This window comes from Rhincodon typus, chromosome 27 (assembly GCF_021869965.1).
Source record: "Rhincodon typus isolate 14 chromosome 27, sRhiTyp1.1, whole genome shotgun sequence".
In the NCBI taxonomy this organism is placed as follows: Eukaryota; Metazoa; Chordata; class Chondrichthyes; order Orectolobiformes; family Rhincodontidae; genus Rhincodon; species Rhincodon typus.
Genome location: NC_063358.1, coordinates 25,707,343 through 25,721,999, shown reverse-complemented (window position 1 = coordinate 25,721,999; position 14,657 = coordinate 25,707,343). Strand labels below are relative to the sequence as shown.

General features: G+C 37.9%; 1 protein-coding gene across 1 annotated transcript; it reads right to left on the bottom strand.

The window, feature by feature from the left end:
- Positions 1 to 23: 23 nt before the first annotated feature.
- On the bottom strand, positions 24 to 14,486 carry LOC109926433 (hydroxymethylglutaryl-CoA lyase, mitochondrial-like). The gene is made up of 5 exons (XM_048613284.1): positions 14,150 to 14,486; positions 10,189 to 10,272; positions 7,078 to 7,185; positions 3,961 to 4,056; positions 24 to 1,232 (listed from the first exon to the last, which is right to left on the bottom strand). Exons 1-5 carry the CDS (start codon positions 14,228 to 14,230, stop codon positions 993 to 995), a joined length of 609 nt encoding a protein of 202 aa, XP_048469241.1. The 5' UTR covers positions 14,231 to 14,486; the 3' UTR covers positions 24 to 992.
- Positions 14,487 to 14,657: the final 171 nt, after the last annotated feature.

Sequence of the window (14,657 nt, the reverse complement as noted above, 5' to 3'; positions counted from 1 at the left end):
CCTTATCATTTTTAAGTAGGGCCTGTAACAAAGCAAATTTCCCAAGTACTTCACAAATACAGACATCAAGTCAGAAAGAATGAAGCTTGGCTGCAAAAGTTAATTTTAGAGGATTTTTGAAGTTGAACAGGGGAGTGGAGGGATTTTAGGAATGTCAAGAATTAAATTGAAGGCTCTCCAAGCAGAATTGGGGTAAATAAAGGATGTGTCGAAAGCAAAAATCAAAAGTAACTTGGCAAAGAATACAGGGCTGAACAAAATTGCAGAAGATGAGGTGAAATTATGATGATGTTTAAAAATGACTTTAAAATTATTGTATGGGAACAGGAACCAAGGTCTGGAACCGATTTCTAAGAGTGGCCTATTGCAGGATGAGTAACAGCAGAGTGTTGCTCATGGTAGAGTTAATGAATTGTGCTTTAGGAAGATCCTAGTTACGCCTATGACAGGAGATTTGAGAATCTTGACAAGAGCAGCAAATGGAGAAAGATTGGCTTGTCCCCTTGCTTTAGGAGGTTGAGAATGGCAGAGGTCAGCCACAGTTCATTCATATTGCTATTCTATACCTTGTGCTGAACAAGATTTATACATGGATATCTGGTTGGCATGGATGAGTTGGACTGAAGGGCCTGTTTTCATGCTTTATAACTATGTACCTTAAGTGCATATTGGAATTGACACAGTTGCAATGTCATACAAGTCAAATAGTCTGCCAACACTCCGGGCACACAACTTAGGAAGAGGATAAAAAGGGAATAAAATTGGATAATGATTAAAACATTGAATTAATTACAGCAGAGAGTAGCTATCAAGCACTTGTGTCATAAATGTTTGTTTTCTAATAACAAACCTCACAATAAGGTTGTTGCAATTTAGCTGACAGCAGACAAGTGTTCCTTTAAATTGCAATACAGGCAATTTCTTTGATTACTCCCAAAGCAAGTGATCCAAGAATTATTTTAACTTTGAATTTTAACATATATTTGATTGCATTACTGAGAGGTTTTAAAGAAGTTAAACTTGTCTTCAAAAATGCAAAAAAAATGTTTCACAACACAAAAACATGTAGATTTGCAATCATACCCTCGGACTGGAATGCTTGAATCCTTTGCTGCTTTCATCACCTCGTCAAACCGTTGTAGACTCTCATCAATGGAACAGTTAATGTTTCTTTTGCTGAACATTTCTGAGGCAGCTCCAAAGATGGCTACTTCCTTTGCACCTGCCTTGATCTGTGAAAAAGTTCATTATGCTATACATTACACAGACTAAAGTAGGACACTGCAGATCAAACTTCCAATCCTAGATTAAGCCACTGGGATGACTGCAAGTGACATAGGAATCCAGAGAGTTCAATAATAAAGACACTTATGACAATCTAATCATAGAAAGTATTGGGAGAGGGGTGATATACAGGATTTATACCAATACTAAATTCTAATAATTGACTGTCAGGAAACTGTGTAGTCAAGTTTACTTTAACTTTATTTCTTGCTTTTCACTTAATTTTGCACATCAGTTTCCAAACTTAAGGGGTCTACTATATCCTTTGTAGCATTTTCTGGTTTATAGTTGCTCTTGAACTTGCCAACATTTGAAACGTTTTATTACTGTAACCCTAGTAAATTCACTTTCACAGATATTTTATTTCAAGAATTATCCAGAATAATGTTTCTCAAATTACGTCACAGCTGAACATCATGTTTGCATGTAGTGGTCTGACAGCAGCTACTGAACAAAGAACTGAACCTGCTCAATAATCTATCCTTAGAATAAAAAAAGTAAAGTAGTTGTAGTCCTACCAGACCATTGAGCTGCTATCTCATTAGAGAGTTAGACAGGTGATGCTTTAACCTGAGGGTCACCATGCCTCAGGTGAGGGGAAAGGTTGAGAAGGAGAATCTTTAGAATACTTGAGGGTCCAAACATAATATCATTTACATTAAATCAATTACTGAATACAGTACAGTGCTGTACTGCGTTACCAAATTTTCTGAATGCCAAAATAATGAATGGTTTCATTTATAAACTAACAAGAAATGATTAAGGGACAGAAAATGTCCTAAGGTATTATAAATGCAATTGAAATTTGATTGGTTAACTATTGTTAGTAAATACAGCTTCTGAATAGCTCGAATGCCCAGGAACTTGTTACTGTACAGCAATACAGCCAATATTTGGTTTAAATGAGATTTTAACTAAATTTCCAAAACACAACCTCAAGGAACTCTCAGATTTTATCCTTCATTGATAAAGCAGTCAATACTTTTATGCACGGATCTATTAAATTGTAGAGATAACTTCACAAATGCTTTTTAATTAACAGGACAATGAAGGAAAGAATGATAATTCAAAGCATGAAGACTTGGTATGCCTACACATCTTAACAACTGGTCCAAGAGAACTCAGTAATTATCTGCCTTTTAAATAAATGAACCAATCTAAATTGAGAAAAAAAAAGAAAATTAAAAAATCAAAGTAAACTGATTTTAAAAACAAATGCAGGTGAATTTTATACAAACCACAGCACACTATACTGACTGAGGCACATTGCGCGTTTACATTGGACAATAAGACATTATTTCAGCACTGAAAGCATTAATTTCCGAAAAGATTGAATGAATCAAAGAATGACCCATCAGTTACAATTCTTTGAGGAAGCATGTGCTGTAGGTAAAGAATAACCAGTAGATATACTATACTTAGACTTCCAGAAGGCATTTGATAAAGGTACCAGAGATTTTTGTAACACGGGAAATTAAAAGCTCATATTGTAGGGAGTAGCATAGTGGCACTGACAGAAGATTGGCTGGCTAACACGAAGCAGAGAGTAGACATAAATGTATCGTGTTAGTGCAGGCAAACTGTAACAAGTGGTGCACCTCATAAATTGGTGCATGCATCTCTACTGTTTACATTTTATATAAATGACTTGGGTAGAGGGGAAAGAAAGTGTGATTGCCAATTTTGCAGATGATACAACAGGTAAAAAAGTAAGTTGTGAAGAAGACAGAGGACTAAAAAAAAATATAGATAGGTGAACTGAGTGGCCGAAGATGTGGCAAATGGAGTAAAATGTAAAATTGGCCATTTTGGCAGGAAGAATTTAAAAAAGTATATTATCTAAACGATAGGAGATTGCACAGTTGTGAGATGCAGACTGATCTGGGTGTTCTCATATGTGATTCACGAAAGGTTAGAATGCAGGTACAAGTAATTAGGAAAGTTAACAGAACATTATCATTTATTGCAAGGGGAACTGAATACAAAAGGATAAAAGGTTATCTTCAATTATATAGGACTGATGAGACCACATATAGAGTATTGCTATATTTGTCACCTTATTTAAGGAAGGATGTGAATGTGTTGGAAGCAATTCAGAGGTTTACAAGACTAATACCTAAATGGGAAGGGTGTCTTATGGAGGGAAGGTTGGATACAGTAGACTTGGGAGTTTGGAAGAGTAAAAGGTGATCTGATTGAAACATACAAGATCCTGGGGAGTCTAGACAGGGTAGATGTCCATTAAAAACACAAAAAAAGAGGGTCATGAATCTTTGGAAGTCTCTTCCTGAAAATATGGTAGAAGTAGTGTCCTTGAATATTTTTAAGGCAGAAGTAGACAGATTCTTGTTAAGTGTGTGTGGAGGTGAGAGGTGGATTGAAGTTACAAATCAGATCAGCCATAATCTTACTGAATGGCCTATTGATATGGATGTTTGTATCTAATCAACTGCAATGTCACAAAATGCTAAATGCAAAAATATTTGTACTTTACATAAAGACTTGAGAATACTTTGCAAAATTAGGTTTATTGCTAGATGGGATTATTCAAGTCAGCAAAATAAAGTGTCAGACCATATTTTTGGCATAGAATTCTCTTTAAAAAAGTGTCACTGGGGATTATTTCATCCTTTTAAGTAAACAATCAGAAATGCAGGTCTTGGAATAGACACTTACTGCACTTTCAAACCCCTTCAGGTTGGGAGTCAGCACTGGGTAGCTCACATTTGGATACTTTCGGATTCCTTGCATCACTTCCTTCTGATCAGCCATCTACACAGAAAAAGCATTACATACAATCCAGTACACAGAATACAATCCAAGTACAAGATTAGTAACTGAAAGAGATCATGATTAAGGGCTTTAGTTCAACATTAACTGCTAACATCAAGAAATGCCACTTCCACAGGAAAATGGTGTAACAATAATCACAATGAATCAGTATAGCAGTTTGTGCTTATCTAGCACTTTAAATGCAGTGAAACATCCCAAAGCAGTTCACATGCAGTATCAACCCCAAAATTTGAGAACAAGCTACAGAAGGAGGTATCAGTAGGGTGAACAAAAGATTAGTCAAGAAGTAGGCTTTAAAAGGAGCATCTTAAAAAGAAAGAGAGAGAGACCCGAGTTTCACCAGGATGACAAGAGTGTCTCCTGGGGCAAAAACGCTAGAATTTGTCAGGAGTTACAAGTTCCATCCTTAAACCTGGCAACTCATTTTATGGGAGCAAGTCCTGGTTTGTGTATGTTTCCAGGAAAAATGAACAGCTGCCTCCACTGACATCAGATTTTGGAGTCCCAGGAGTGTTGTACCCAGGATGTTCACGTCAGGTCAGAGCAGGTCTGTCCTGCTTGGACAACTCAGGGAGCGTAAGGATATGGTCCCACGACAGCTTTGGTGGGGGGTTAAATGCCCTTTGGTGATTATAGGGGAAAAAACATATTTATGCAAAAGAAAACTGCATACATTTGTTGGAATTTGCAAAGTTGTCAAGAACCTGTCTAAAAAATATTGTGCAGCTTGAAAAATGTGCTGTGTATTTGAGACCAGGCAGGACTTCTATAGTTAATGGTAGGACCCTGGACAGTGTTGCCAAACAGGAGACTTAGGGAGGGGTACGTTTGCATAGTTCCTTGAAAGTGGAGTCACAGGTAGACAGAGTGGTGAAGAATGTGTTTAGCACATTTGTCTTCATTGGTCAGAACACCGAGGATAGGAGTTGGGATGTCATGTTGCAGCTGTACAGGACATTGGGGAAGCCACTTTTGGAATACTGCGGACAATTCTGATCGTCCTTCTATAGGAAGGATGTTGTTAAACATGAAAGAATGCAGAAAAGATTTACAAGAATGTTGCTGGGACTGGAGGGTTGGAGCTATAGGAAGAGGCTGAATAGGCTGGGGCATTTTTCCCCTAAAACATCAGAGACTGAGGGGTGACCTTATAAGAGGTTTATCAAACCATGAGAGGCATAGATACAGTGAATTGCCAAAGAAAGATTAAAACTAGAGGATAAAAGGTTTAAGGTGAGAGGATAAAGTATTAAAAAGAACCTGAGAGGTAACTTTTTCACAGAGGGTGGTGCATGTATGGGACAAGTTGCCAGAGGAAGTGGTGGAGGCGAGTACAATTACAATACTTAAAATGCATCTGGATGTGTATATGAATAGGAAGAGTTTAACAGGGATATGGGTCAAATGCTAGCAAATGGGACTAGGTTAGATTGTCATGTCTGGTTGGCTTGGATGAGTTGGACTGAAGAGTCTGTTTCCATGCAGTATAACTATGACTGAACTTGAGCCGGATGTTTGTTGACACAAGGTATTAACCAATTAAGTGAAGCATTCTTTAAGGGATCTGTTGAAGCATTTTCACTGTATTGGATATCTGGTTTGCATCAATGAGAGCGTGCTTTTTTCTCTCCCAATAGTTTATTTGCAGTCATGCTTCCTCCTGATTAATGCCCATGAGTGGATAATAGGTGAGTTGGCAATGAGGGGTTATGGGAAATGTTGGCAGATGGGAAGGATGTGTTAGCATAGGGGCTACGTACAGCCATGTTGACCAGGGGCATATGGGATGTGAAGGGCCATGGAAGATGGGCATAGATTACTGTAAGTGTGCACGAAGGGCACGGGAGTGGCTGCAGGGGCATATTTTAGCATGACAGGGCATAGACAGCAAGGGGAAAATGAGGGGATGACTGGGAGGGGTGTTTTCTGTTTTAATCTTAGTTTTTAAACTTTTCATTTAGTGCCAAAATCCCCATGCAGGCTTTCCACCCAGGTCAATTCAGGAATTGGGCTGCCTCTTCGGCTCTTCCTAGGTCAGATGCCTTACTCACAAATAAAGACCAGTCCCTGGACTAAAAATCTGAAGTATGGGTGGCCATTTTTTAAAACGTTGGGTTCAGAGAACCAGAGTTTCTGCCCACGTTGCTCTCCCAACCCAGGAATGAAAAACAGGGCCAGAGTTAAAAATATGGAGGGCTCTGGAACAGATTTCCAGAACTTAAGATTGAAAGTACTGAAGACAGAGAGATCCTTTCTATAAAATATGTGATCAACAGGGGATATATTTTCTCTTAATCTTTAACTGGCAGAGCTCAATGTACATGAAAGATGGGAAAAAAAATCAATTACATATTTACACAAACATTAATAATTCCAGTTACACAGCAAATCTACCTTTAAAACAGCACAGCAATTTTTAATCAACATGGCTAGAGGAGCAGTTATAATTTGATGCTGAAGTCAACAATCCATTTAATAACTTCAGCAGAAGCAATCTGAATCAATGTGATGTTACCAGGAATAGATCTCTGAAAAATATTTGTGCTACAGTCTGACTTGAATGGCTACGATCACAATTTGAGCTTTTCCTCCTGTCCTACTTGTGAAGCAAGTGGCTACATCTTCCCTGGCCTGTCCTCAAGTGGTTGACGGTTATTCAAATTTTCCAAGGAAGATTGAAACCTGGGACTTCACCATTTGGGTCCATTACTTGGTTTCTGTTCGTGATGTCTGCAGGAACTGCAACATCAAGAGGGGTGGGAAATAGCGACAATTTATAGAGCGTGGATTGTGTCCAAGATGACACTGCAAGATTTCAGATAAGTGCGTAGGGATTTTGAGAATTCCTGTGTCAATGCGAGTACTGTCAGAGTAGAAACAGACATCTATTATGGTTGTTCATGTTCAGAACCTGGGTCCATAAACTACTTAACTTTCAAGTCTGACAAACAGATAAGCAAAAGCTGTTCAAGGTTAGTTCAAATTTCTCACCCTGCTTACCTGAGGAACCCATTTTGGAGAAACAAAGCTTGTTGCTTCCACAACAGACAACCCAGCCTCCGAGAGAAGGTTAATTAAATGAATTTTAACATCAGATGGAACAATGACCTGCAATCAGAAGAATGTAAAGTAGGAAACCTCACAGGATAAAAATTCTGTATGAAAATAGCAGACAAAAATTCCAATAAAGATTCAATAAAGATTGTAACATCTAAACCAACAGCAGCGATTTTTCCCTTGCTTGTTTTACTTGAGTCAATTTAATTTCAACATATGGTCTCCAGAATTGACAAGGCACATATTTACAAAATTACTTATCCTCAATTCAATGATATTAGACACTATTTTTCCCCAAAAGTTTGCCTTTGTTGGCTTGAGAGACATGACATTCAACTGTGGATTAAGACTCAAAAAACTTCAATTAATAAAATGCCTTTGAAGTAATGAAATATTCAAACCATTAAAAACTTAAGCAATTGTCTTTTAGTTAGTCAATTGTCTCATGATTTTAGTCAACTATTTCATTGATAAAAAGCAACCAAAGATTTATTGCATGTTTCAAATCATTGCAGTTTATTTTTATTGAGCTAATTGCTTTTAACATTTCCAGAGCTAGAAGAAAATATATACCTTCCTGAAAATGTTATTATTCTTGGTGAATTTTGAGAAATCAGTTTTATCAGGCATTTGTTCTATTATTTGACGGCCATGAGCATTATGGCTGAATCTAACTTTGTCCCCCACTTCCAGTAAAGTGGGGCAAGAAAGTACAAAGAGGGTCCCAGGGGGAGAAACCATGGACAGGTTCCTCCTATCCAAAAGGATACCAGGCCAATTATTGTCCATCCATTACCACCCTGTTCTAGTCTGAATTGCCCAACAATTAGGGGAGGCAATGGCCTAATGGTATTATCGCTGGACTGTTACTCCAGAGAACCAGATAATGTCTGGGGACCGGGGTTCGAATCCCGCCATGTCAGATGGTGGAATTTGAATTCAATAAATATCTGGAATTATGAGTCTAATGATGACCGTGAATCCATTGTCGAATGTTGGAAAAACCCAGCTGGTTCACTAACATCCTTTAGGGAGGGAAGCCGCCATCCTTACCTGGTCTGGCCTACAAGTGACTCCAGACCAACAGCAATGTGGTTGACTCTTAACTGGCCTCTGGACAATTAGGGACGGGCAATAAATGCAGTCTTGCCAGTGACGCCTGCATCCCGTGAATGAATAAAGAGAAAAAAAAAATTCCTAAGCTGTTGCATATGTTGGTAATCGTGGAAATACTGCGTACTTATAACATGCAACAATAACCTGGGTATTTCTTCTCATTGAATTATCTCAGTGTCAGAGACATTGAGACTGACATTTTAGCAGTTGCTACAAAGCACCGTAATCCCATCCTATATCATCTTTACGCAAATTATTGTCGTATTGAATTAATTTTGCCCACTGGGAACTCTTCTCCATTACCTTGATTAGCTCCTTATCTGAAGGAAAGAAACTGAACTTGAACCTTTTCAAAGATTTATTACCCGAGTTGTTAAAGTTCAAAAAAGCAATTTATTTGAAACTGAAAAGTTGAAATCAACAAGTTTTGTAAAGCAAACTCACTACATTAAGGGCCAAATTAAGGAAAGTTGGCAAGGATGGAAAAATTGTGTTTAACCAAATCACTGAAGTTTTTTTGAAGAGCAAAAAAGGGGGCTGATGAGGGTAATGCTGTTTATGAGGTGTACATAGATATCCAAAAGGTATTTGACATATCATAGCGCACAAGACCTTTGAGCAAAATTATAGCTCATGGAATAAAAAGGACAGTAACATGTATATGATATTGGCTCAGTGACATCAGTTAATGGACATTTTTCAGACTGAAGGAAGGTTGCAGTGGAGTTCCTTGGGGTCATTGTTAGGAGACATGCTCTTTCTGATTTATGTTAATGACTTAGCCTTTGGTGTATGGAGCACAATTTCAAAATTTGCACAAAATGCAAAACTTGCAATCATAGTAAACAAAGAATAGTATAGAACTTCAAAAGACAGTGGTGAAATGTGCAAACAAGTAACAAATGAAATTCAATACAAGGAAACGTGAAATAATTTGTTTTGATCACACCAGATAAATGGAAAATTCCACAGGGATGCAGGACCAGAAGGATTGGAGTCTTTATATGCACGGGACACTGAAGGTGGGAGGTTGGGTTGAGAGAGTTGTTCATAAAGTACACGGTAACCTACGCTTTATTAATGGGGCATTGTGTATAAGAGCAAAGAAAATGTTAAACATGTATAAAATACGGGTTCTGCCTCAAATGGAGTATTGCATCCATGTTAGGAATGAATGGTATTATCGGTAAAGATTTGTAGGAATGACTCCCAAGGATGAGGAACTTCAGTTATGTACATATATGGGAGAAATTAGGGCTGTTTGCCAGGGAAAAGAGAAGGTTCGGATGAGGAGATTTGATAGAGATAATGAAAATCAAAAGGGGTGTGAACAGAGAAATTAGAGATAAATTGTTCCCACTGGTGGAAGGATTGAGAATGAGGAAGCAAAGTTTTAAATTAATTGGGTAAAGAAGCAATGTAGACACAATGAGAAATTTCTTCAGGCAATAAGTGGTTAAGATCTGGAATAGGCTGCCCACAAGCATGATACAGCAGGCTCAATTGAGACATTCAAGACGCAATTGAATTATCCAAAAAGGAAGAACAGTACAGATAACAGGGAGAACAGGGGAGTGGCATTAGGTGTTCATTTGGAGAGCCAGAGCAGACACAACAAGCAAAAGAGTCTCCTTATATGTAGTAATAAGTCTCTAAATCTGTGATATTTTCCTGGTTTGATGGGTTTCTCAAAAATGGCACGTAATGAGATTAAAAATTCTCCATAAATTGAGAATAAGGTTGGTGTGCAGAAAACAAAATTGAAATCAACCAAACAAGTGTATTAACATTAAAACTGTACAATACCTTTCATTAACATTATGGCAATGCAATTAAATTCCGCTTTGCCATCAGTAAAGCCATTCTTGGGAGACGTCAACAAAATAACTGCTTCCATTTTCAATGTTCAAAGTAAATTTTCTGCCTAATGTCGATTACCTTCTCATTCTGTAGACCATCTCGGGGTCCAACTTCCACAATCTTTACTTGCTCAGGGAGAGATTGTGCCACAGCTGCACAAGTCTAAATAACAATAAGAAGAAATTGTTAATATCTTCCAGATATCTGAAATTGACTTTTTCATCTTGCATTCATCAGGATAGAAACAAACTTGAGAAAGGAAACATCAATTTATAAAGCAATAAAGAGTGTGCTAATTGCTTGGCTTATGGTTGGCAGGAAGCTGACCTGCTCAGTTTGCATTTCAGTTAATAAATACAGTTAACATTTCCTACTGCATCTGCATGCTAAGAGACCTTCTTTAAAACAAAATGTTTAAAGTCTATACTTCCAAGCAATTAGTCATGTTATTTGGTACTTAAAGTTTTAACACTGCTTCTTGACCCTTTCGCCAATTGGAACAGTTTCCCCACCCCATCTGATCTACTTTGCAATTTTGAATATCTCTATCAAATCTGTTCTTTAAAGACAGCCTACTTATCCATTATAGTTTTGTCAGCCAATATTTGACTTTACTTGAGCCAGATCTATTCCCATCCCCTTGAAATTTTCCTCCCCCAATTAAATTACTTCTATTCTGGATCATTCCTGGTCTCTTTCTTTGGCTAACTTCAACCTAGACACTATGTTCACTGTTCATTAAGTGTTCACCTCCTAACAAATCTGCCTGGCCCACCTCATTTCCCAATATGAGATTCAGCAATGCCTCCTCTCTCATTGGAGCAGAAACATACTTCCTTACAAAATTCTCATGAACTCACGAGAAACTCTTTCCACTCTCTTGCTCTTTACATTAATTATCCAAATACACTGAGATGGTAATAAAATCCCTCATTATAACTAGAATTTTTAACCATGCGACATTTCCTTGCACATTTGTTGCTCTTATCTGTTCCCAATGTTGGTGGCCCAAAGAGTATGCATAACAATTTAATTGTACCTCTTTGGCTCTTGGCTCTAACTAAATTGATTCAAGATGTAATCAATGTTTTCTGTATTTTTTTTCTGTTCTGTGGTCCACATGCAGCATTATTGACATGCCAATCAGCAGGTGTGCAACATCCCAGTTAATCATGCAGTTTAGAGGAAATGTTGTTAAATCCTTCAGGTTGTCTTCTTTCTCCAGCACTGTAATGTTCTGCTTAATCAATACTTCCATTTTTTTTTTCTTCTGAATACCTTGCATCCAGCAATATTTAGTATCCATTCTGGCTTTGTTTCCATCCAGATTGCCATTACCACTGCAACATCATATTCTCAGTGCTCCAAAGAAGTGTTATATTGGACTTGATACATTAATTCTGTTTCTCTCTCTGCAGATGCTGCCAGAGCTCAGTTCCTTCAGAAATTTGTTTTCATTTCATATCTCCAACAGCCATAGTACTTTGCTTCTATTATCATATCACATTCCATGTGTTCACTTATATGCATGGTAAATCTAATTTAGCAGGTTTGCATTTTTTCCTTATTCTGACTCTACCTTGTCTTGTTCTAGTACAGTCTTTCCAAATTCTCTGTGCATGTCATTTTTCCATTTTAAAAGTAATCTCCTGGTTCTCATTCCTCTGCCATGTTTATTTAAGCCCTCTCCAAGGTCATTATAAAACCTCACCATATTTACTGATGTCCTCAGGTAAACACAATTGTCCTTGTACTTAATTCAAGACCAATATTGGCCACCTAGCAATTTCTATACTATACAAACAAGGAAATTAGTTGATAAACAAATGCAGTTTCACTCAAAGGTTTGCAAATGTGTAATTGTGTGTAAAGGAGGGCACAAAAAAACCAAAATAGTGAGGCTCTAGAGAACAGTTAAAATGTCTTCAACGTAATAAAGTGGGATAACAACTTCATGCTACCTATTGAATTATTAAAAAATACCAAATACAAACCAAACATAGTTAACGTAAGTTATTCTTTAACATAATTTAGCAATGGTGTGTGCCAAATAGAGCATGTACTTTGTACCAATGAGTCTTTTTGAGAAAAGAAAACAATATTGTATACTGTGACACCACCAACTGAACTTCATAACAGACGCATGTTTGTTAACAGGGTCAAAGTCACAGTTGATACATTTTCTTCACTGATGTCTTGGATTGGCCGCTTCCCTATTTTTGGAATTGCATTACACATCTTGTAAAAACATAAAAGAACAATTAAAAAAACATGCAACACAATTAAAAATAAACAGCAAAGACTAAATATTGTTTAAAATGTGGAAACTAAATGATTGCAGTGTAAGGCCACATTTGGAGTACTGCGTATAATTCTGGTCACCCTCCTATAGGAAAGATGTTATTAAACTGGAAAGGGTTCAATAAAGATGAACAAAGATGTTACCAAGACTGAAAGGTTTGAGTTATAAAGGTGAGGTTAGATAGGCTGGATCTTTCTTCCCAGAGCATAGGAGGCTGAAGGGTGACCTTAGAGGTTTATAAAATCATGAGGGACATGGATAAGGTAAATAGCCAATGTCTTTTTCCCCAGGTAGGTGACTCCAAAACTAGAGGACATAGGTTTAAGGAGAGAGGGGAAAGATTTAAAAAGGGACTGAGGAACAACTTTTTCCACACAGAGGGTGGTGTAAATATGGAATGAGCTGGTAGAGGAAGTGGTAGAGCAAGTACAATTACAACATTTAAAAGATATATAGTTAGTCACACAGATAGGAAGGGTTTAGAGGGATATGGACCAAACACCAACCAGTTCAGTTTAGGAAACCTCATTGGCATGGACGAGTTGAGCTGAAGGGTCTATTTCTGTGCTGCATGACTCTTTAAAAAATAACATAACATTTGAAATCAAGTCATTTTAATTAATTCTTAGTTACCCCAGCTGCCACATAAGTCCACAACAAGCTGGCTCACAAAAATAATGAATGTTGAGCAATAGTACTATTCTATAAGGAGCACATAGAGTCATACAGCATGGAAAGAGACTCTTCGGTCCAACCAGTCCATGCCAAACATGTTTGAATTTCACAAAAATGACAGACAAGTATTTATGTAGAATCTTTTAACATTCTGAAAAGTGTTTAAATTGCACCAAATGACTTTAAGTGCTTCAGATACAACAAATTATATAATGAAATGAAATACATAGCAAGATTCCACAAATAACAAGATTAACAAGCACTTTAATGATGCTTACTGAAATATTAGAATGAAAGAAAGCCAAATGCTTTATTAACCTTTATCACAAAGGGATTAGAGTATAGAAATAAACAAGTCCTATGACTACTACATTTATACAGAGCTTTGTTAAAACCAAAGCTGTTATAATCTATGCAATTTTCGTTCCCATTTTTAAGGGGAGATTCACTAGCACTGGATGTAATACACAAATGTTCACTATGTTGATGCCCAGAATGACAGATTATCCCATGTTAAAAGGATGAGTAAATTGGGATTATATTCTTTGATGTCGAGAAGACTGCTTCACTAGGTCACTCCTCAGTCTGAAGCGGTTTGACAGGATTGACACCTACACTCATTGTTTCCATCGGCAGTGAATATAAATCAAGGGGAAACAGTTTTAGGATAAAGAAAAATAATTGGAGGAAAAACGTATCCAGTTAAAAGGTTGTAATTCTCAGGATTTCTCTGCCCCAGAGAACTGCATAGTTGAATATATTTAAGGCCGAGTTCCACAAACTGTTGTTCGCCCAAAGGACTGGAGATATTGGGAGCAGGAAGGAAGGTAGAATTGAAGTTCAAGATCAGCTATGGTTTTATTAAGAAGTCGGATAAATTTTCCCAGCCCCCATTCTGTGCACACCTGCACAGAAGTGTTTTTACGTCCTCCAACATGACATTTGTACAGGTAAATAACATATCCTCACTAATTCCGCCCTCACCACTCGAGCCAAAACATTAAAGGACACTAACAAATTACCCGTCTCCCTTTAAAAACATACTAATCCACGATCACTCACAGTTGTAGCCAGTGTACGGTGGAGTGCAGCCGCTGCAGCATGTAACCGGGGCAGCAACATCGCTGTTACCAGCGCCGGCATTTTAACGCAGTCTCCGCTCTGCTGAACGGAGCCTGTCGCCCTGACACCCACCAAATCCCGCCGCCCCTCCAGCCGACTCTCGCGAGATTCAGGGCCACTGTTGCTTCTCCCTCAGCCGCGTCGCTGAGTCTTGTAACATTTTTGGGAAACGTGGATGGGGCACATTAGGAATGAGTTTTATATTTCTTTCCATGAATTGACGTTAAATTTGAATCAATAAAATTCCTGCGAAGTGGCTTAGAATATTTTACAACCTTAGATGCACCTTTATATAAAATCAGAGATAGTAAGAACTGCCAATGCTGGAGTCAGAGATGACACAGTGTAGAGCTGGAGGAACACAGCAGGTCAGGCACCGTCAGATGAGCAGGAAAGTTGACGTTTCGGGTCGGGACCCTTCTTCAGAAATGGGGGAGGGGGAAGTGAG

Bases quoted from the DNA above. Each gene is read 5' to 3' on its own strand.
- LOC109926433 (XM_048613284.1), bottom strand. From the start codon at position 14,230: ATGCCGGCGCTGGTAACAGCGATGTTGCTGCCCCGGTTACATGCTGCA. The intron at 10,273-14,149 runs GTGAGTGATCGT...ATTGTTATTTAG, and splicing joins ACCGTACACTGGCTACAACT to ACTTGTGCAGCTGTGGCACA. The intron at 4,057-7,077 runs GTAAGCAGGGTG...TTTTCTGTGTAG, and splicing joins CTCCAAAATGGGTTCCTCAG to ATGGCTGATCAGAAGGAAGT.